This window comes from Hydractinia symbiolongicarpus, chromosome 3 (genome assembly GCF_029227915.1).
Source record: "Hydractinia symbiolongicarpus strain clone_291-10 chromosome 3, HSymV2.1, whole genome shotgun sequence".
Taxonomy (NCBI): Eukaryota; Metazoa; Cnidaria; class Hydrozoa; order Anthoathecata; family Hydractiniidae; genus Hydractinia; species Hydractinia symbiolongicarpus.
Window position 1 is genome coordinate 22,707,083 of NC_079877.1, and position 22,687 is coordinate 22,729,769.

Consider the following 22,687-nt stretch of genomic DNA (forward strand, 5'->3'; position numbering starts at 1 on the left):
GCAAGTCTTCCAGAATAAGACATACCACTAGTCCAAGCGAGAAATTATGCAGCTGTTACTCTGCAGCTGGTGAAACCCTACTTTCTGCACACACGAAAAGGCAGCACGCCTTTTCGTGTGTGCAGAAAGTAGGGTTTAATTGCGCTACATGCACTGTCTATCACGAAATAATCATTCCGGGGCACACAATGGCCCTGAAATTTGAGGACGTATGACGTCAGCAACAACATTGTAAAGGTTTGGATTTAACTAAATAATTAGGTTATTTCATTTCCTAAATCTGCTGTGAATATTAAAAAATGAACTTTGGAGAATTTAAAATGCGTGAATCAACAACTACATGTGGAGACGAACTTCAAAATTTGTAACCTAGTCTCAATTTATTTTTCAAATATTGAGAATACCTGTGATATTATCTCTTAATCTTGGAAAATCTATATTTAGGAAAAATTAAAAACTTATTGAGCAGGTATCAAAAAATTAATGGAAGTTGGAATTCGACCCTGTCACGACATCCTCACCAGCTTTGTTGTGATATTATATACATGCTTAAACAAATATTAATTTAACTCCATCAGACTTCAGCCATTGCCATATCTCTGTCCTACTTCATCTTGTCATAATATTTTCTTCTATGTACTTCATGACGAAATCAGACCAACCTGTAACTTCACTGGGCAGCTCACGGTCGAATTTTTTTCGACTTTTCAACTCGTTCAAGTATTCATTATATTTCTCAGGAAGTCCAATACCTGCTGACGTTATCACTTCACTGAACTTAATTGGCGACGCACATCCCATGTACACGCTAGCTCCACTTCTGGCGACATTTCTAAAATTAAGATTAGCTTAGCAATTTAAAGTTTGTAGATAGAACCAACCTGGACCCTACGACTATTTGCCTTTTATTTTGAACAAGTTGAAGTTGTCTTTCCGTTCTGACGACACAAAAAATCTTGGCACGAGGTAATTTGTTTTTTTAAAAAAGGCCATCTCCTATTTCCTTAGAATGATAAAGCTCAAAGTAACAAGAGTTGATGAGGATTGTTACACAAATAGAAAGAAGGGAGAAAGATTATACCGTTGATAGTGTTCAGTCAACCCAACCGCAGTGTGAGGTTCGACGATGTAATTCGTGTCCTGTTTGCATCTCTTAATCGTAGAAATAATATCGTCATCACTTGCTATAAATGGTGTGACACTTTCCTGCATCTAAAAAATATGAAATCAAAACAGAATGTTTCTTTTCTTCAACCCATTTTTCTCCTTTTGACGAATTTAGAGTTTTGTGAAAACAACTTTCGACGAAAGAGCCTGGGAAAGAGCGTACAAACAAAAAAATTGTTCTATTTTGTGTGATTTCACCATAGTATTTCAAAACAATGCTTTATTTCATAACAAAGATTTCAGAACATCATTAGCTCAACTCATTAGACTCATGGAATAAATATAACAATAATTATTTTTGTATAAAAAACAGTCGTGGTACATACAACTTTAAGTAAGTCATCAGTTGCTTTGCAAGAGCCATCTTTAAAATCATCCATATATTTTTTAACTTCATCTACGTCACCATTTGTCCACAGATACAAAAGTCTCTCAATATTGCATGGAATCTAGAAATAAGAATCGATACTACGCTACAGACTCTATTTCATCGAATTTTTTATCCTTCAAATCAGTTTTCAGCTATTTTTAACTATCACGTGAACTAACTCCTGGCGAAAATTGCAACCTTAAGGCTCGTGAAATCAAATTAAAAAAATATGACCTTATAATTTTAAAGGAGTCAGATTGGTCAAGAAACTCAAATTATCTACTATCATAAACTACATATAACATAGAAATGGAACCCTTCTTACGAAACTTTATTTGGGTCAGATTTGTGCAGGGACCCGACTCTTCAGTCATATTTTACATTCTTCCGAAGTGTAATTTTCAAACCTGTCGAAAAACTCACTTTTAAAATTGCATTCAGGAAAGTTAGTTTTCGGGATGTATAATGAAATTGTCTGACAGTTTACCTGATCAGGTTCAATAAAGATATTTCAATGAAATAAAAATTGAATGGTAAGTAACTTTTATACCAAGCAAAAATGGATCTAAAGCATTTATTTTATGGAAAGTAAATAAAGTTTTATTTTATTTTCAGGAGTGTTAAGGAGTTTTCAGAAATAGTGACTACCCTGCAAGAGCAGTTGCATTCTTACAGCAAATTTTCTTTCAAATGAAATAAAAAATGAAATAAAAACGCCATTTATTTCCGATCTGAAAAATCTGCGGAAACACACCAAGTAACCTTGACGCAACAAATAGACATGTCGTTTTCCTTTCTTAGGATTCTTTAAAATCGCATCGAACAAAACTTATGACTTTTCCTAAGTGTACTGTTCCGCGAAGTTTAAGTTTGCCTATTAGTATTTGGAACAAAAATCGTCCAGCAAAGAAACCTTCGATGTTATATGTTAAATGTTGCTACGGGAATCGGACGTTAAAACTTTACCTGAATATCCATGGCAACTGAGAGAGATTTTGTGACGTTGATATCGCTGACAAATTCTTTCCCCTGGAGAAAGCTGTAGCTGTTAAGGTTTTTCTTGTTAAAACAAGGCGAGATAGATATGGGTAAACCTAACTTCTGCACCAAAACAGCACCTATGATGATATGGATGAAGTATTAACATAGAAATTACCTATCTACGAGATATAGCAAAAGTACTGCGAATGGAACTTCCGATAATGGATTGTTCGATTGCCGTAAAATTTGATTAAAAACAGCGCGATCATAACTCGCTACAAAAGCCTAAGAAGAGATAGTCACTATTACTGCAAAGGAATGGGAACGAAGTCGGAAAAACACTTACTTGTTATGTGACCCATACCACCAGTCGGTACGAAAAAATTCACGTTTCCAAAATTTTTTGCAACACGAAAATACGCATATATCAAGTGGATCATTTGAGCCATTATGCGTACCCATACCAACGAATTTAATGACGTCACTACTAGCTCAGGATACTTTTCTTTGATTGGTGGAGCAAAAGATGAAAAGAATTTATCAAATTCGTCACAGAAGAAATCACCAGAGAAAACATGAATGTTTTCGGATGAAACCGTGGTCATTAACAGACGTTGTAAGTCTGTGATGCGATCTCCTCCGGGGTAGAAAACTAATGTATCAACAAGAGGTAGATCTTTAGTCACCTCGATAACAGCACTTCCAGTATCTCCGGAGGTGCAGACATACACCAAACATTTTGAATTTCGTTTCTTCATAACGTGGTTCAGTATTGGACCAATAATAGCAAGGGGAATGTCTTTAAACGAATGAGTCGGACCATGAAAGAGCTCTAAGATGTACGTATCCTCGTATAGTTTCGTTAGTGGAACGGTATCTTCAGGAAAATTATGATATGCGGTGTCAATTAGTTCTAGTAGTAAAATAAACAAACTTGTGGAACTCGTTCAATTGAAATCATCTTAGGATATCAAAATTTGTTCGAGTTATACCAGTTATACAGAGCTCAAATTTTATCGGTCGAGATTGTTTTACACGATGTATTAATCAAGCTATGTATTTTTATAAGAATCAGTAACCTTTTTAACAACTAACTTTACATGGAATTACTGTTTTAGAAAAAAGTAAGTAATAAAAGTTTGCTTCATTCTGTTAAATCTTCTTTGATTGATTTTTTTCAAGACTTTTAACAGCAAGGAAGGATCTACCTCTAAAACAGTAGTGAACAAGGCTAAGTTATTTAAGACTTCAATTGTCTGATCAACTTTATTTTGCGATGGCGATGATGCAATATGTAAAACACATGGTGGAATATACGACCAGAGATCAACTGTATCTGTATCTAAGAACTTCTCCGTTGTTTTTATTTTTTAAACCATTTAAAGCCCAAAAATTAGTTGAAAGTGGAAGCAGAAAGCGTTAAATACGCCAGAGAAATTCTTGCCCAGCCAGCTGGGAAGCTTACACCAGCAGAACTGGTGTAAACAGTAAAGGCGGCACCGACACAAAAAACAACAACAAAAAAACACATCATAGCGAAATCTGCCCCTGAGTAAAAGGTTTAGATTTCCCTTTATCACTTTATCACGAGGTTCTTTAAAAATACAAGTTAAAAATTTTCAATAACACAGAAAAATCTGTGATAGATTATCTTACCATTTAATTCTTTTGAAGACAAAAAATCTTCACCAGCAAATATTTGGAAAACATTCACACAAATCTCTTTGTAGGAGAGATGTGACCACGTCTGAAGTTTTTCTTTATTTAGACAAGGAATGGTTTCTGGCATAAGGAGGCTACCATCCGGTAAATAGCCAGTTAGTAAAGACTCTTCAAATGATAAACCAGATGCGTAACCGCGGGTACTTCTGTACTTCATATTTCACTCTTACTACAATAAAAAATATCAACTTAATCCAGGAGAGTAAATAAACAACGTTTTAATAAAAGATATTCATAAGTAAGAAAATTGAAACATATGATCAAACTTAATGAATGGAACAATAAAATAGTTTACAGTAATAAAATTATTAAAAATTCTTATTCTTTTTGGCTAATTGGTCGTTTGGTAGGTCCGTTGTTGTTAGTGCTGTTACGCAAGTATGTTTTCATGGTCCTCATTTCCTCGCCGTTATGTTATTTATATTACGATCAACGCGTTTCTTTTTTTTTCATTTTGCAATGCGAAATAGCTAAAATGATCTCGTTGTACAATTACAATTAACGTTGGGTAAATCGTGCACAAATGCGCTTTAGGTTGCTGAGAACGAAGTTGTCACGTTAAATAAATATTCCCTATTTACTGCTTGCTTGATATTCCGTCCATCCACTTTCAATTTAATCCTAGGCTCATTTTGAAGCTTAACTTATTTCGAGAGAACTCAAATTATTGTTTAGAGTATTAGCTGTACCGCGAAGAGACACAAATAAGACTTACTTTTTCGCAAATGATATCCTTAACTTCAACGTTATCATAACATTTCTGCGTATGTTGTGCCAACAGAGTGTCAGAGTTGTTTAGATATCAAATTTCAGATAGAAAAACAAAAGAACACAAAAAATGAAACAAGAACAATAATACTCACCCTCGTCCCCAGGGTTTTTGCCTTTTTGATATGAGAGAAGACAACGAAAAATATTCGACGTCATGTTTCATATCAAAAAGACAAAAACTTTGGGGACCAGGGTGAGTAATACTAAATGATTTGATTAACAAACCGTATCAGAGGCTTTCTTTTATAAGCAATATTTTATGAACAAAATGAAGCTGGAGTCCTTCAAAAAATGACAAAAAACTCGTAGCAACAGTCTACAATGTTGAGGAAATAAAAAATAAAACAGGGGTCAAAATAGGAATTATAAAACCAACAATAGTTTCTCGGGCATATCCGTTTCTAAAAATTAGCAAGTTCTGTACGAATAACGTTATTAAATCTAAAATTTGAACCTAAAACACGAAAAATAACTGCCGCGTTGTTATAATAAAACATAAACAAATATATATATATATACATATATAAAATAATTAGTTGCGTTTCTAGTTACATCACGCGTGTTTATAAATTGTTGAAGGGAGGAGGATAAAATTCAAAACCACGTTAGAACATGGTGTGTCAAAGAAGGGGAAAAAACGAGTCAAGAATAAAGCCAAACTCTGACCCTTAATGAAGATTTTTAAGAAAGTTCTATGTACGAGGTTTTTAAACTTCTGCATAGTTAAAATTTCATTAACAATTCCTCAGACAGGAGCTTCTTTTTAAAAACACATTGTTTTTCATATCTAATCCTCTGTACGCGAGAGCTTATTTCAAAAGATTGTTCAGTAAGAAAACGACACCAAACCCGACACGAGTTTTGCGTTTGTGAGATTGCATGTGAAAAAATGAAATAATAAGAAATATAAAATATTTCTTTAAAAAATTTGATATACAAAATTGTCCAGATAAAACACAATAAAATATACGACACACAAATTCACAGCTACAATTTTTAAATAAACAGCTCTATACACATTATAATAAAAATTGGTTCAAAAGGTTACCTTATAATTCCTGTTAGACTTGCTAAAAAAATTCTATAAAGTATTTCGTAGTAACATAAAAACGATTTAACATAGTTCCTTTTAGTCAGCCTATCGTTGATATAAAAAACACTTTTGCAAATCACCACGCCTCAATAAGAACAACTAAAAGATAAGCTTTTCTTCCATAAGTTTATATTAGCAAAAGCTTAACAACAAAAACAGCTTTCTTTTTTCGCGAAAAAATAGTAGAAAATTTTTTATTCCAGTGAAATAATGGCCTCACAACCAAATCACACTACTCCGTATGTATGATTTAAAAGCCTTTTGTAATAGATTATCAGTTCGTTTTGCAATAAAGCTCCCTTTTGGCGACTGGTCTGGTGAGATGAAATGTTTTGGTTTCCATATGATGTCTTAGAAGCGTACATCAGATGACGTGAATATACAACTGCTTATTCGCAATGTACACTAGTGGTTCACTGGTGATTCCGCAAAAGTCTGGTGGTTCTCTGCTTTAGTATGTACGTAAATAAGTTAGTTTCAAATCCTTTTTTTAACTTTGGAATATCCTGTTGGAAAGTATATGATGCATGTAGGATAAAATGAATGAATATTATGTTTTCCAACATGTTGTCAATGTTTTTATAGCGTAAAGGAAATCACACCAACATTTTGCATGAAGTGTTGGCGAAAATATTGGCCAACAAGTTGTCTCGATTTGCGGCCCTAATTTTAAATGCTGTCCACCTGGCTCACACGTGTGCGAATGTAACGTTTTGCGGCCTGCTGACTGCAGAATCTTTGGGCGCTTTTGTCCAAATTTGAAAAATAACGAAAGAACTGCTTTTTCTCAGCATTTTTGTCTAATATTTTATATATGCTTATGGGACGTTTCACCATGTCATTTAAAACATTGACATATTATTCTAAGCATTTGTTTTTATTTACATATAAAATCGGTTTGTATTTTGTTACATTTCTGACAAACAAGTCTACAACAGTACACAAACTTACAATTACATTTTATTGATTTGGTGTAAACGTGTACATGAAAACCTCTGCCACAACACATTAATTTACAATCATCAATTCTTGTGTTATTCTGTACACAATGACGGCCCGTTGTTCCGTTAATACCCAATTTGGAATCCCCATCGCAATAATTTGGTGATTCCTCCAAGTAGTACAATGGTGTAACTTGACCTTGCGAAGAAATCGAATGTTGATCTCCAAGGGCTACGTTTCTTATAGTTTTTCCATCGTAATTTGGAAGTTTTTTGGCGAGCTTGTAACGTAAAAACAGATCTTTTGTAACATCTTTAAAATAGGGATTTATTCTGTAACATATACTCCTTTGACAACTTGTCGAATGACCTGCACATATGCATCTAATAATCTGGTTTTGATGTATGACCTAAATTAGATAAACCATGACACATAATCTTACTGAAATGGTAATCTCGTATTCAAGGACGAATTACATCTAAGTTGTTTTTTTCGTGCAAGATCCGACGTAATGTAATTCAGTCTCCGGATAAAAACTAGGCCCCAACGCAGTCCAAAACCTATCAAACTTTTGTAAGTTCACATAAACTCAAAATATTTGGAAGAAAACTAACCTGTCTACCAATTTCATGGTTATGGAGTATGACTTTTATCCTCTTCTTCATCTTTTCTGAAGATATATACTCTCTTTTATAACTAGCTTGTGCAAAATCTTTTGAGAATTCCATCCCTTTTTGAAGGTAATTGGTGCACGGATGAAAATTTATTCTTGTCTTTGGATACCTGCGATTCCATTCTACACCTCGTCTGCCGCAAGAACAGTCTCTGTTTTGAAAACACCATTCAGCATAACGAAACGCAAGAGAAGCAGAGGATAACGCATGTACGAATGCAGATTCGCGTGTATCTAAACAACATAAGAAAAACTTCTAACTACAGAATTTTACTTTGGCTTACTTCTGCCATTTAGCGCCGCGCAGACCTAGGGTGCGAAAACAAGAACATTCGATTAGCGCCTCTCTGTGAAAAGCAGCGCCTGTCACTACAGTTTTGTACCTATGGATCTGTTCGTGTAACATAAATAACTTTGGTGTTAATTTAGAAAGATTGCATAAGCATTAGTTTCTTGCAAAACTTCATAATGACGAGATCTTTTGTTTCCTTTGCTCTTATCAATTTTTTTTGGATACTTGACATTTCATCTGACAAGTTATCTTCTCATGGGAAAAAGAAAACTTAAATAACGATTTGTATAATAAGGCGGCCCTTGAGTTAATTGGCGGCCCTTGAGTTAATTGGCGCCACCCTCTTGTAAGTGCTACATCTTAAACATTTAAATAGCACCACATGGGAGGTAATTACAGAAAATACGGTTGACTATTTAAGGCTGGGTACGCGAATTTCAAATTGAGCCAAAAAGTTATAAAAACAAGATAGCATTGTTCCACACTTCCCACCTTTTTCGAGCTCTACTGGTATGTTCCCATGTCGGATTCGATTAATACGGTTACAATTCCATCTACGGTCAGCAAATGTTTCCTGACATTCATCTTTGATTTGTTTTATGCTTTTTGTCAGCAATGGCATCATATGTTTATATTTTTTACAGAATTTTATTTGTTCGCTGGTTCGTAGATTACCACGAGAGCCCTCGTCATAACAATCTTCTGACGTCCAAGCATGATCTGACGAATATTCGCTACCTCTGGAATAAAATTTGGATTAATCAGGACAAAAAAATTATAATTTACGAATGATATTTTATACATTCTTGGACCTCATCTTTTTAGTCAGACTCTCACTGGTATATAATTAACGCTGTCCTTTAAAATTACGACGCAACAGCGAACAGTAAAAATTAACCTGGTACAAGAGTTCGGGTGCACGTATTGAGTGTTGACATTTAAACATTGACACCTGTATTTTAATGCCAATCCTTTTTAAAAATGTTGACGTCAAAATCGACCGCATGGTAAACATGGAAAGTTGTAACTGCTTATAGTAACTGTTTCATTATTGTAATAACTCTTTAGTGTAAGAAAATCAGATAGTGCGGATTCTCCCAGAATTGATTACAAATGCTAAGATTGGGTAAAATCTCACTTTAGTAAATCATACTTGAAGTTGAACCATTCAGTAATTTGAAAGTCTTTTAGAAGAAGATTAGTTTTTTTTTTTGCCAGCTTACAAAAAATTATCTTCCCGCTTTTCATGGCAAAAAATTGGAAGAAGAGGGGTGTCTAGAAGGATAGAAACCTAGTCCTCATCAATCAAATTTATATAGTTGCATGAGAATAACATATATCCATCATCTTTAAGTACTGTGTAGGTTTATAGACCATAAACATATTTAGTTAGAAAACGATAAAATACCACACAAAGACACATCTGTTAATATTCTTTTACAATCACCGCTCTCCTTCGCCTTTATTTTCTCACAAAAAAGCAACTAAGAAAACAAGGTGGAACGTGACCAAGGTGTAACATATAAACAAAATTGACATATATCCTTGAAAAAAATCCAAAAACGTTTTCTCTTAATTTTGTAGTGGTCGCACTTACTAAGAGGTAAAACATAAAACTTTATGTATCTAAACAGTACTGATAATATAAGGTGCTCGATTATTCCTCGATTTTGTCAGAAAATATTGTGAGGGGAGGCTTGTAGACCACTTTCAGTGTGACAAAATGTTTTGGTTTTAGGTTGAGAACAATTAGACGTGCACACTCATACTTGTAGGTTGTAAATATAAACAACAGACTACAGACCTCAGATAAGTTCTTTTAACAGAAGAAATATTTGCTTAGAATCGGTGAATTTTTTTTAAAAAAAGAAAAAAAAGGTTAAAAAGTTGATATTAGTTCCTAAAGATTTTTGCCTTTTTGATAAAAGGGAAGACATCGAAAAATTATTGTTTTTCGCCGTCTTCTCTTTTTTTAAAAAAGCAACCATTTTTGGGAACGACAGAGTGGTAAAAGTAAATACGTTGTTTTTTTGTGCATGAGACCCTGAGAATTGGGTGGGAATTTATTTACTTTGCGGGAAAAATGCCGAACACGTTTTTGTTCAAAAAACTAAATGCAACTACACACAACAGCGAAATGCTAAGACCCTACTCTATAAAAACATTATTTTGTTTCAGGTCCCTTTAATGTTCCCGATATCAAAAAGGCCCACAGAAGATGTTGTAGATTGTAGTACAGAATGCATACACGTTTTAACTCACGTAAGTTTATCATCCAAAAAAATTCCAAAGGTGCATTCTGTACTAAGACATCAACAATCTAGCCTTTAATCTTTGTTCTTACGCTTCATTAGTGCTACAAAGATCTGTTCAAGAAAGCTTTTCAACACAAAAAGTTCTTTTACCATTTTATTTCATCACTATCATCTACCAATTTATTTCATCACTATTATCTACCAAGGAACGCCTTTTTAGTACCTAATGGTATTGTTATTAATAAGGGTTCCGCAAAGAAGCTCATAGTGCATTTAAAGTTTGTGCTAAAAGCCGTACAAACACAACAGCCGCTCAACTTGACAGCCGTCTACGATATCGATCCCATTCTCTTGCTAAAATTGATTCACACTTTTCTAGTTTCTGGCATGAACCCACAACATTCTACACTGGAGGCGAACGCTCAACCACAAGAACAAAACGCTTTAGACACAAGAATAGAACAGGTTTGCTTGCACATCCACAGGATGAGAACACGTAATAATCCGATATGATTGGTAGATTTACATCAAAGTACGTTAAGCTTCAACAGTCCCATACACTCCGAATTGGATTCTACAGAAAATTGAGCAGAAGTATACCAAGTTTTTTCTTTAAATACCGGGGTTTGTGTATCACACCTTTAATCATAGTAATAACCCCCGGTAGATTGAATTTCATTAGATAAAGCTAACAAACGCATGCACTAAATAGCGATACGAGGAATATTTACGACGGGCCATCGGGTTACCAAATCGTATAATATTTCAAATATTACTTACAACCAGTGTAGACAATACACCAAGTTTACTCCTTGTAGCAGATGCACTAAATATTTCATGTTTTATACCAATAGCTAGTCAAAAATGATTCCAAAAGTTAAAGAGTTCAACTTTCTGGATTTTAAATCGTGTTTAACATTCTTGAAGGACTTAAAGGTTAATCCTGTTTGTCGTATTGATGACGTCAGCATAAATATATATTTAATTCTCGACTCGATTTCTCCCAGGTCTTATTAGAAATGACTCAAGTATTACATGCAGCTTAGTTAAAAATTCTTTTCTCAATAGTACTCCAAATGTTGTTAACCAAAGTCGTACGCAGACCTCCTATTGAGGGTGCATTTTCGTACTTCGAGATAGAATTTGCAAAAACTGTATAGCATTAGAAAATAAAATTTGGAAATATAATTGAAAATCAAACTTGATGGATCTAGGGAGGAGGAGAAAACAAGAAGAATGGAGTCTGTTCACAGATTACGTAATTACAACGTACGCATTTAGAGGCGGGACTTAATCATCCGGTCGCTCTCAGGTAGGCTTGGGAGCAAAACATGTATATTGTTTTCATTGCTGCACAAATGAGATGAAACAATGCTGTATTATTAGAAAGCAAAATAAGAAAAACTACATCTGTTATTTAAAATAAAAATAATCCATGACAGATCTTTGATGTCAGTGTCGAACTGGTACAAAATAAATCTTTCAGCGGTTATATATAGAAAACATGAAATAGTTTTAATCGAAGATTTAAATAGGATAACAGTTTTAGCTCGCAGTTAAATCGTCATGTTATGAGATGATTTTATGATTTTAAAACATACTTTTGGCAAATGGCAAATCATCATCGATATTCATTGCAAAGGGGAGGAGCGAAAATTGTAGACACTTTAAAACTTTTGTTTATCTGGAATCGCTTATATCGATGTTTTACTCAAATTCGTATAACCAACACCCATGCAGGAGACTATATACTTCTCATGCGACCCACGAAAACTCTCCTCCTCTGTATCCTTCTTCATTAGCTCTATTTTATACATGATATTAAAAAAGTCTTTCATGTGTCTCAAAAATTGAATTGTATACGGTGTTAACTCGCCGAGCAAAACTTTAGAGACATCCATCTGTCCTAGTGCCATGTAAAGGATCACCAAACTTTGGTGCACCGAATCTACACACCCGCCTCTGTATACCTCTTGTAGTAACGATACAGCAACTGATTGTCCTAAATCCTCTGCTACAACGGCTTCACCCTGACCTTTCGGATTTGAACACTTTTCTGCACTCAGCATGACTCCAGTTGTAGATTCTACCATGAGAGATAATCCGAATCCCGGTGAATTACCCGATGTTTCTCCTTTAGCGTGGTCGGTGTAGATGTAAATATCAGAAAGTACCTTATTTAAAATGCCACGCGAAGAATCGACAATCCGATTAGCAAAAGCAGGAGAGACTTTCATACTGTACGCAGTACCACGAATTCTTTTCAGTTTCCCAGAGTCTGTAAAATGAAGAGGCGACAATTTCCTTCGTACTGGACAAGTAAATACAACTTCGCCACCACCGTCCGGTTTCGCTCCTCTTTTTCGAATCTTTAGTTCCAATCCTTCATCGATCCCAAATTTCTTCATTAACGCCAGTGTCACATATTTGATGGTATCCACTGATAAATCAACTGGGTCATTGGTCACACCTCTTAAGGTCATATTTATCGATTTTTTACAAAAAGGTGCCAAAGGAATTACAGCTTCTAGAAAGTAACCCAACCCACGTTCAGTACTGCAATCATGGTCGATGTTTCCTCCAACAAGTAACCCTGGGATGTATAAAATCCCGGTACCGGTTTCGTTGACTTCGATTTTCGTACCGTTCGTTAATTTGTCTAACAAACGTAAAAAACTCGCTTCAAATTCTCGGATACCGGGCTCGTCTTCATGCATCCGAATACCGGATATACGCACGGGGATACCGGACAATGTTGACAGAATAAGGCGTTGCCTTAGGAAATTGCATCCTTCATAAGATTTCACAGCACTGGAGGTAGTTTTTGCCATTTTTACTTGACTAGTACACTACAAAGAAAATGAAACAACGATTTGTACAATTACACAAAAAAAGGAACGTAACTTCAAAATGGTATATACAGCTACGGAAAGCCATAAAGAGCCAGAATGGTCCTTAACAAGTACCGCAGATCAGTATTAAAATTATTATCAGTATTAAAAATGCAAATGGTTAAAAATTTATAAACAACAGTTGAAAATCGTTGACACCCCAAAGTAAATAACAAACTATAAGTTACCTTAATTTTTTAGGGTCAAAACCACTAATGCTGGACAAATATTTGGCTCATAAACGCAAAAATAAACAAACCTGTAAAAAACGTTTTTCAAGACCGAATATGCAAAAAAAATTTTTATAAAAAATTGAAAAATTAAAACAATAGAAATTAGAATAACTCTAGAGGCATGGATAAGCTTTCGTGAGCAAACTGTACCCCACGATCACGTCGCTACAAGCCTGGTTCAAAAATACAAGTTTTAATAAAATTGATAAAATAAAAAACAATAGAAAATACACAATAGAATAATTCTAGAGGCCTAGATTAAAATTTTTCTCGAATTTTGACTATTTTCGCAAAAAGTTATGTTTCAATATTTTAAATAAAAAAAACCCCGAAATAACACACAATTCTCGACACGCGAAGGTACACAGAAAAAAATTTATCCAGCATTATTTAATTTTCTCAAGGTTACTCTTTGTTTCCTAAAGTTTATATTTTTATAAAATAAAATATTGCTATCAATTCTCTTCATTACTTCCTCCTTGTCTTAGAATGTTCTGTTAAAAATGCAGCAGCTTAAATTTTAAATAGTCATCACAAGAGATCTTTAATCATTTCTATTTCAAATGGATCATTTCAGCCCGCACCATATGCAAACATGAGGGAGGATACTAATTTGTCAACTAAGTATAGTAGAAACATATTCGACATAAAAAAACAGCGTAAAATGCTACATGTCACAAATAATTTACGAAGGGATTAAAAAACTAATATACGCTTGATAGACACTAACTTCAACAAGTTTGCGAGATAAACAAATTCATGATCAAAGAAATTCCTGAAATTTCCTTGAAGCTACCTTCAAGAATGTTGTCCAGGACACTTGACTTTCACAAATATGACTTGGTAAATATGTGATTCAAATTGAACTATAGTTTTTAGGCTGCAAAGTACTGCTAAAATTTATGTCAAAAATAAATAAATTACAACAGATTAAGAAAACAGTTCTGAAAGTTCTATGAAAGAATGGAAAGTCCTTTTTCTAATAATACACCAATTCAACATAGCGCGAGACCGCGTTAATAAAAAGACTGGGACGAGTTTGGGGGTAAACAAAACCGCAATCACCTTGTGTTGTGAGTAAAGTAGTGACAGAAGTTGTTTGGCTTTCCAGTCTTATTAAGATGGGTCCTGCGAATTGTGCTGTTGTTGGGTGTATGAATAACACAAGGAAATTGGAAAAGTGGAGGAAAAGTATTTGCACAGAGCATTATAGTCAGCCTCAAACTAAAGGAACTTGTGCCTCCTGTCAACCACCATCATATCGCCTGTTTTGTTTTCCCAGTACCAAACGTTATTTAGCTAATCGTTTGAAATGGGTACGGAGAGTTAAGAGAGAAAAAGATGATAAATCTTCGTGGGGTCCACGTCCAAGTGACAGGGTTTGTATTGAGCACTTTGTGGATGCAGAACTAACCTGCAGTAATCCGTATGCATCATTAAAACTTGGGTATGATTTTAGAGAGCCTGTTCCTCGAAGAGAACTCATTCGACAGCATCAGCCACGTCCTAAAAAGGCCAAAAAGCGTACCTTGTCACCTGGCACATCTGATCAGTTAAGCAACCGAAATAATCTTGGTGAAGAAAAAAACGGCGTTTTTTAAAGCCACATATCTATAAAAAACATTATTGGCAAACACAAAATATTTTGTGATTTAAATTTTTTTAATTTTGTTTTTTAAGTTTTACCTTACTTTCCTTAACTTATGCATAACAAAACCTGTTTACTTACCTTCTTACCGCAACAGTCTCAACCAAATAATATTTTTTATAAATGTGTGGCTATGAAAATAGCCTTTTTATTGTTTTTATTCCATATATACCATTTATTGTGAGAACATGTGTTTAAGATAATGCACATGGAAGAAAGACAATTTTTTTTTAAAGATCGTTCCAAAACTCAAATTAAAAAGTTGCAAAAGTTTAAACCAGTAACTCCAATCTGCATTTGACACTGGGCAAAATACTGATGATTTTTGTTCAGAACTAACTTCCCTTCAACATATTTTAAATAGGGTAGATGAATTTTAGGATCATTTGGAGATGTGTAATTAATGGAGTATGGACATTTTACTTCTAAGCAGACTTAGGACAAAACGAACACGAAATAACTCTGTCTGGACTAGCACCTATGACTGGAAAAACCTTGTCTAAAAATAACCCACATTCAATGACTTCAACATTCTTATGACCTTCAGAATAATACTTGTAAAATTTATTCACTGCATAACTTCCATTGAGCGTCCATTAATGCTGGAATATTTGGACTAAGGAACACAAAACCGAAAATCTTTTGAAACAACTGCCAAAAATTTATGGTACATCCACCTTTCACAAACTTTTCGACTTTGGTTTTCACTTCATGAGCTCTGGATGCAGTTATGACACCTTTGCGAAAGGCATTCATTACAACATTGACCTCGAGTAATAATTTCAATTTGCTCAATATTTGATGGTGAAAAGTGTACTGCAACACTGCTATGAAAATTTTCAATAAAATTGGACATTAAAATGACATCATTGATGCTAACAAGGCCATTGGGGTTCGGTAACTTGCCAGTGACAATCTCACGCATGAAATCTATTTCCGGTTTTGGAACAGCCGTTGAAAGAGTGCTGTCTGGAACAACCTTTTCAAGTGCAGCAGCTACATCGCAAAGCTTCAAATGTTTAAATGACACATCAAAGGGATTATAGTTTTTCTTTGATGTACTTGAGAGACCCTTTTGATTTTTTACCTCTCTTTCCAAAATCATCACGTTTAAATGTAACATCTTTGATCTTGACCGGTTTTACCTCTGTACGATTAGGGAGCCACTCACATGGTTTGCTGGTACATGACATATTAGTCAGTCCAAGCCTAACTGAAATAACTAGCTGCAAACACCCTAGCTACTAATTGGCATTTTCTCCCGCTAACCTTCAGACCTCTCAATCTCAAATACTTCTTTAACTCGCCTACCTTCATCTTCTCTATCATTTCAAACTCCATATTTATCTAACAACACTAACTACTCAAAACAACTCAATATCCTTCTTCCTTCTTGTGCAACTAAGACTAATTTCGGTTAATTTTGTTTACCCCAAACTCGTCCCAGTCTTTTTATTAACGCGGTCTCACGCTATGTTGAATTGGTGTATTAAGAACATTAAATTGCAACAATAGAAAACATAAAGGTCAAAAGATGTAAAATTTAAATATTACGAGACTGAAATAAAAACGGGACTGAAATAAAAAATAGTAGTTGCTTGTAAAAAACGTGTATGGCTTCGTAAAATATTATATAAAATTTTATTTTATTTTTATAATTATATTTTATATTATTACTTTTTAATTCCTTTAGTTGAAAAAAAGAAATATAATAGAAGTTATAAATCATGTAACTAGGATTTTAATTTCTTTTCTAACTCATTAGCAACAAAGACACCATGTTCAGTGATGATTCCACCTGTGATCAAATCAGCAGGCGTCACATCGAATGCTGGATTCCAACAATCGATTCCTTCTGCAGCGACTCTCTCATGTTTATAATGTGTAATCTCTTCGTGATTACGTTCCTCAATAACAATATCACTTCCTGTTTTTATATTTTGGTCAATCGTTGTAGTTGGAGCTGCGATATAGAACGGGACACCGTGATGTTTTGCTGAGATTGCAATCTGGTAAGTACCAATTTTATTGGCAGTGTCACCATTCATCGCAACTCGATCAGCACCAACTACAACTGCAGAAATATTCTTGCGTGCCATTGCAATTGACACTGAACTATCAGTAATTAGAGTTGATGGAATCCCTTCATGAACCAGCTCATACGCAGTCAGTCTAGCACCTTGATTGTACGCACGTGTTTCAGTACAAAACACATGCTTTAGTTTTCCGGCATTGTGAAGTGACCGGACAACTCCAAGGGCAGTTCCATAACCAACAGTAGCCAGTGCCCCTGCATTGCAATGTGTTAAAATTACCAATTCGTCACCTTTGACATTCTTAACCATGTGCTCCATGCCATGCTCACCGATTGACAAATTGTCCTTTACATCAGCAGTCAACAAATCTTCGATAAAAACAATGATTTTCTCTTTTAGCTGCTCTACTTCAAGACCCTTCTCAATCTGTAATTTAACAAATTCCTTAATGTCATTAGAAGCTCTGAAAATATTCACAGCAGTTGGTCTGGCAGTAATTAGATAATCAAGATTAGTTTGTACATACTGCATTAGTTCTTCAACTTGAGCAAATGTTTTGCCATTCATTTCAACTGCAAGAGACAAAGCTCCAACAACTGCTATGGCAGGAGCACCTAAAAGAAAGTACCTAACTGTAAACAAAAACTAAAAATATATGCTCTAATTTGTATATTACAATTTTATGAACGTTTCATTTTTCTCCGAGGATAGAATATTAGTTTTTCTGAAATGTGGCTGCTGTTATGTCTGACTTATGTAAAGATGACTGGTGTGTATCGTTAGAATATTAATACACTGGGATGTATAATATCCTGTCACTATGTGTACTGTGTGTATCCTTAAATGTGCTTTGCACATTTAACGATCCACACAGTTATCATTCGATAGACATTTCATGATGAAAGGAATAAAAAAAATTTGCTTTGTTGATTAACAAATATATATATATATATACTATAATTTACTGGAGTTGCATGACTATGCAAGACCTTTTTGATTAATTGAAAAGGACAAAAGTAAATAGCAAAGTCTAACTGAACTTGCATAAAATATGGTTGTATCTCGAGCCCTGTTTGTGCTTAAACATATATAGAAAAATGCAATTTATAAGTGATCATCACTGGACTAACAATGGTTAGTTGTTAACAATTGACCTGGCACAATTATGGCAGGTCATTTTGGTCAGCATATGTTTGTTTCCTAAGGCAGATCCTGAAAATATATGTGCAACGTCTATACATGGAAAATAAACGTAAAATAACTCTTGCTCAATTATGATTTTACAGCAGAAGCTCTTTTCTGTTTACTTCTTAACCTAATTGTATTTCTAAATAACAAACAATTATAAACTAAGCGCTGTATTTTTACAAACGTACTAAACACACCTCTAACTTGCATACTCTTAATGGCTTCCCAACCATCTTGCACAGTTTTGATGTCAACATACATTGTTTGTTGAGGAAGCAAGAGCTGATTGATGATGGACATCTTTCTGTTTTTGTACTTTATAGTTTCTAACACCATCTTTTATTTCTCCTATTTAAGTATATATGTAAGTATTTTAATAATAAAGATATAGCTTCACTTCTCTGTTCATTAACAAACTTACATTTAGGTTTTTTTGCTCAAAATATCATCTAAGGAGTAACCGAACCTCATAACAGAAAATTTAGTAGTGAAGGCAGAAATTTTAACGCTATGATAAAAATAAAAAAGGCAGAACACATCTCAGACCTCATGTGGATTTTTTTGGGCAAACCAACAATATTCACCCTGATTTATAAAAGGAATTTTCTATAGCAACTTGACAAAGAAGAAAGTGAGCCCAGCAAAATGTTATCTGTTCAGCAACTGTTTTTTATCTTTTTTTATTTTTTTCATTTTTTGGGTATTGATTGGTATATATGCTGCTTTTTTGGGGCAAATTCTGAATTTCTTTGGAACGCTGAATCAAACACTAAATGAGGCACCCCATCAACAAATTGCTGAATGGTTAAGTTATGTCATTTGTTTAAGTAGTTTTAACTATTTCTTTGTTATTAAGTTACTAAAAGAATAAAAAAATATATTTTAATTCTCTTTCCTATCAAAAAAAATTTTTAACGGCCCTGGCAAAACCCTGGAACAAACTTATTTTTTATGGTTCCTTACTTTGTTTTGAAACTGCCACACATTGACGTTTGACGTCACACATTGAGAAAAAAGAGTGAAATTGACTCACAATGGAGCCGACTCAATGAAAAGCGGCACAAAATCACAAGGACTTCACAAGTTCAGTGTTTTATAAAAGAAAATCAAAATTTTTTCCAAAAAAAGCCTGTATCTATTATAAAAATTGAAAAAAACAGAGTTTACGTCTACAATAATTTGTCTATCAGTGTCCGCTAAAACATACCTTTCCTAGTGACAGAAGTGTTCATTAAAAGGGTTAATTATCAACACAGACATTAAGCCTTGTATTCCAACAGTCCTGCAAATAACTTTGTACAAAACATGATGGCAGAGATGCTGTGATGGTATCACAAACAAACCTTGTTGGCGCAGAGTTGATTTAATACAACTTGCTCGATAAATGTTTAGTTAATAAAGAACAAAATTCTGCAATACTTTGAATGTTTTTTCTTTGGTTGAGTAGACAATAAAATTAAAAGAGCAAGTTTTGCATATTTCGGGAATAATATAGGTGGGTTTGGAAGTTAACAGACGAAAAATGTGCATTTTATTGCTGGTCCTAATATATACAGGGAGTGCAATAAAGTTTTTTTGTAGCCTAATTAAGTTACACAACACCTTAGTTTTGGGTGTGTGGTCTGTCTAACAGCTAGCTAACACTATAATTGCTATACCTAAGCTAGCGTACAATTTGTACAATGGTACAATTTCAATACTTTTAAAAAAGTTAGTATTTATATAACTTGCGCTTTGCGCTACACCGTTGTTATGGCTTATTCTGAGGATTAAACATCGTCGGGCACTGACAATTGAACGCAATACACTGAATCATAGTGCCGTGCTTTTCATGTGCGTACAGATTTGGAGGGATTATTTTTTCGCTTAGTTTGTTTACAATTTTACCTCCATTTCTGCGTGCGCATCGGGCATTACATAATCTTTTAGATGCGTGCGCAAGTAAATATCGCGACTGTGATTCCATGTATTGCGTGTCACAAATAGCCTCAACCGATAGGACCCAGATTTTAAAATTTCAATTAGCAAAAAATTAGGAAGATACGGTGGATAATCAATGTAAGCCCAATATATACTATTTTTAAGCGCTTATGGCACAATAGCTTAGTGGTTATGATCTTGATTCAATTTCTCTTACAATAGCCTTGGGTTAAACAATAATAGCCATATAAGGGAAATGGAGATGGCACACTGTGTGGGCTGTTGATGTAGTTTAAAATGAGCATTAAATACTTTAGGACTCGCCATCTGAGCCATGATGATTCCTCCTGAGAATAAACTTACTGGCATAGGTTAAGACATTTAGGTTTACAAAGAGAATGTCCTCCAATCTATAAAAATAAAAACTGTTAAAGTTGCATCATCCTCTGGCGTGTTTTTTTTTTCTATATCTAATAATATTCTTGATATTCTGTGAGTAGAGAAAGTGCCGTCTCAGTGTTAGTTGTACCGCTTGGCCTTTATCCACCACGAACCTAAATTAGCTAGCTAGTTGTGTATCCTGCACAATTTTACTAACTAAACGAAAAATCCACCTTCATATTATCCTAAAATTTGATAAAAAATATAGTTTTAGACAATATAGCCTGAACCTAAAATTGGAGATGGAAGAACAATTTTGGTTCCATGTGCACGAGTGGGATCTCCATGTTGTTGTTCCGAGTTCGTCGTTTTTGTTTCAGAATATTCGGCAAAGTGTGCTTTTGTACAGGCGTCAAAACAAACATGGACTCTGCAAAAAGGGAAAACAAAAGTGATTATTGGGTTGCAGATTTGTTTCAACCTTGTTACACTACAAATGATCTTCTGACTGTTGACGAAGTCGATAGAAAGGCTAAGTATAATCTTGCAAATGATTTTTACTCTAATATTTATAGTCAAGTAATCTTAAACGAAGTTACAGAACAAAATAAAATTTTACAAGCAGAAAAAAAGACGGATGTGTTGGCAAAAGCGAAAAAAAAATTAAATGATAAAGATATTCTGCTTGCTAAACCCCAAAGTCCAATTTCATCGACAACGCACTGCTGGAATCAAGAGGAAATTGTATTATTTAAAGAATCTTATGAAAAATTAAAGGAACGCGCCATAAAACTTATTTGTATAATCGAATCTCGAGATCTTAAAATTGACACTTTAAAAAGAACTAATAAGGAACTTAAAACAGAATTATCTACAACGCAAAATAAATTTTCTGTTGTTAGAAAGGAGAATGAGCACTTAAAAGCGTATGCATCAAGTTGTCAAAAAATCACTGACGATCTTGAAATAAAATTGCAATATTATGAAGATATGAACAATAACTTAACATCTTCACTGTATAGCCTGCAGAGTCAAAAGAACGAAATAGAAGAGAAATTCTCTAGGTATAAGAGTTTAAATGAAGAGTACAAACAAACTTGTACACAACAGCTAATAAAACACAAAAAAGAATTATACACACTCGAACAAACATTACGAATGGACCATGAAAGCATATTACAAAGCTTAGAAATCAAGATTCATGAGAAAGAAACACTTTTGGAAAGAAAAGAAAAGGAATGTAATAACTATAAGGACAGTTTGCAAAGTCTTCAAAAACATTTCAATAACCTGGGTGTCAGAGATACCACTACATTTGACAGTACTACAGAGAAGGAAAGCTTTCTAAATATAGTTGATATATAGCCACATGGGTTTCAAATTCATATGGGGAAAACACTGTTTTACAACTAATTCTTATCGGTAAATAAATTGGGAAAAAGTACAATAATAACTTTGCAAAATCAAAGAAGGTCGATATTTATACTGGTAATACAGTGGACACACCTTGACGTTTAGTTATCTCTATCCTTTTGGGACATTGGATTTTATATTTTTAAATAACTATTTATATATATTGTTTATTTATTTTGCACTAAATATATCTTTTATGATGTCAATTTTTATAACTTTATCTTGAACTTATTTACCTGTACCATTTTTATCGCAGAATTCGAACAAGTTCGCCAAACCAAGAAGGTTTTTATTTGATATAAAAGAGAGAAACCATAATATCATCAAACTAATGAAGATCAATGAATGTGTTTTTCTCTGTTTATGTACCAAAAAAATTTCTTGATATCCTGTGAGTTAGAGAAAGTGCCGTCATTGTACAACAAATTCCTCGATGATAAAGACAGATTACAGTAAAAAAGCATTGGTATTGAAAACGATTTATCTCCAATTTTCAGTGTCTTTTTAAGGTTTACCACAAAGTTAAATGTTTAATTGTCACAGGAAGAAATCATAAAAAAGGAAGAACAATCTATTGGCATGCCATTTATGATGCTCCTACTACGTGTAAATCGCGCTAGCAATATGTCATGAAACATTGTGCCTACTGCTATGCATAAGTACTATGTTCGAAAGAAGGGCAACGCGCAAGGGAAAGGGACATCAGAAACG

The 22,687-nt window shown here is 34.2% G+C and overlaps 5 protein-coding genes across 6 annotated transcripts; 1 reads left to right on the forward strand and 4 right to left on the reverse strand.

Annotated features, from left to right (window-relative positions):
- Positions 1-496: 496 nt before the first annotated feature.
- LOC130636259 (threonine synthase-like 2) lies at positions 497-5,041 on the reverse strand. Of its 2 annotated transcripts, XM_057445918.1 has the most exons (7): positions 4,956-5,041; positions 4,175-4,409; positions 2,865-3,431; positions 2,504-2,655; positions 1,494-1,616; positions 1,082-1,212; positions 497-832 (listed from the first exon to the last, which is right to left on the reverse strand). In XM_057445918.1, exons 2-7 carry the CDS (start codon positions 4,395-4,397, stop codon positions 610-612), a joined length of 1,419 nt encoding a protein of 472 aa, XP_057301901.1. In that variant the 5' UTR covers positions 4,398-4,409; positions 4,956-5,041; the 3' UTR covers positions 497-609. The 2 variants fall into 2 exon arrangements, with proteins under 2 accessions (XP_057301901.1, XP_057301902.1); XM_057445919.1 differs by lacking the exon at positions 4,956-5,041 and having other exon boundaries at positions 4,175-4,511.
- Positions 5,042-5,597: 556 nt separating this feature from the next.
- Positions 5,598-9,623, reverse strand: LOC130636949 (protein Wnt-11b-1-like). Its single transcript, XM_057446800.1, has 6 exons — positions 9,609-9,623; positions 9,420-9,495; positions 9,150-9,195; positions 8,504-8,751; positions 7,661-7,953; positions 5,598-7,455 (listed from the first exon to the last, which is right to left on the reverse strand). Exons 1-6 carry the CDS (start codon positions 9,621-9,623, stop codon positions 6,982-6,984), a joined length of 1,152 nt encoding a protein of 383 aa, XP_057302783.1. The 3' UTR covers positions 5,598-6,981.
- A 2,002-nt stretch (positions 9,624-11,625) lies between these two features.
- On the reverse strand, positions 11,626-13,165 carry LOC130636261 (RNA 3'-terminal phosphate cyclase-like protein). Its single transcript, XM_057445921.1, has one exon. It carries the CDS (start codon positions 13,095-13,097, stop codon positions 11,961-11,963), a length of 1,137 nt encoding a protein of 378 aa, XP_057301904.1. The 5' UTR covers positions 13,098-13,165; the 3' UTR covers positions 11,626-11,960.
- A 1,916-nt stretch (positions 13,166-15,081) lies between these two features.
- Positions 15,082-19,682, reverse strand: LOC130636263 (methylthioribose-1-phosphate isomerase-like). Its single transcript, XM_057445922.1, has 2 exons — positions 18,460-19,682; positions 15,082-17,688 (listed from the first exon to the last, which is right to left on the reverse strand). The coding sequence occupies exons 1-2, from the start codon at positions 18,596-18,598 to the stop codon at positions 16,772-16,774; spliced, it is 1,056 nt and encodes a 351-aa protein (XP_057301905.1). The 5' UTR covers positions 18,599-19,682; the 3' UTR covers positions 15,082-16,771.
- Positions 19,683-20,986: 1,304 nt separating this feature from the next.
- On the forward strand, positions 20,987-21,928 carry LOC130636951 (kinetochore protein Nuf2-like). Its single transcript, XM_057446802.1, has one exon. The coding sequence runs from the start codon at positions 20,987-20,989 to the stop codon at positions 21,926-21,928; it is 942 nt and encodes a 313-aa protein (XP_057302785.1).
- The last annotated feature ends 759 nt before the right edge of the window (positions 21,929-22,687 follow it).

What these genes read in the sequence shown, in the direction of transcription:
- LOC130636259 (XM_057445918.1), bottom strand. Translation starts at nt 4,397, where the DNA reads ATGAAGTACAGAAGTACCCGCGGTTACGCATCTGGTTTATCATTTGAA. An exon ending in GTCTTCAAAAGAATTAAATG is followed by an intron (nt 3,432 to 4,174) that starts GTAAGATAATCT and finishes TTTTACTACTAG; the next exon opens with AACTAATTGACACCGCATAT. An exon ending in TGGTATGGGTCACATAACAA is followed by an intron (nt 2,656 to 2,864) that starts GTAAGTGTTTTT and finishes ATATCATCATAG; the next exon opens with GTGCTGTTTTGGTGCAGAAG.
- LOC130636949 (XM_057446800.1), bottom strand. An exon ending in TTCAAGTATGATTTACTAAA is followed by an intron (nt 8,752 to 9,149) that starts GTGAGATTTTAC and finishes ATTTTATTCCAG; the next exon opens with AGGTAGCGAATATTCGTCAG. An exon ending in ACCATGAAATTGGTAGACAG is followed by an intron (nt 7,456 to 7,660) that starts GTTAGTTTTCTT and finishes TATCTAATTTAG; the next exon opens with GTCATACATCAAAACCAGAT.
- LOC130636261 (XM_057445921.1), bottom strand. Translation starts at nt 13,097, where the DNA reads ATGGCAAAAACTACCTCCAGTGCTGTGAAATCTTATGAAGGATGCAAT.
- LOC130636263 (XM_057445922.1), bottom strand. Translation starts at nt 18,598, where the DNA reads ATGGTGTTAGAAACTATAAAGTACAAAAACAGAAAGATGTCCATCATC. An exon ending in TAAGAGTATGCAAGTTAGAG is followed by an intron (nt 17,689 to 18,459) that starts GTGTGTTTAGTA and finishes ACTTTCTTTTAG; the next exon opens with GTGCTCCTGCCATAGCAGTT.
- LOC130636951 (XM_057446802.1), top strand. Translation starts at nt 20,987, where the DNA reads ATGGACTCTGCAAAAAGGGAAAACAAAAGTGATTATTGGGTTGCAGAT.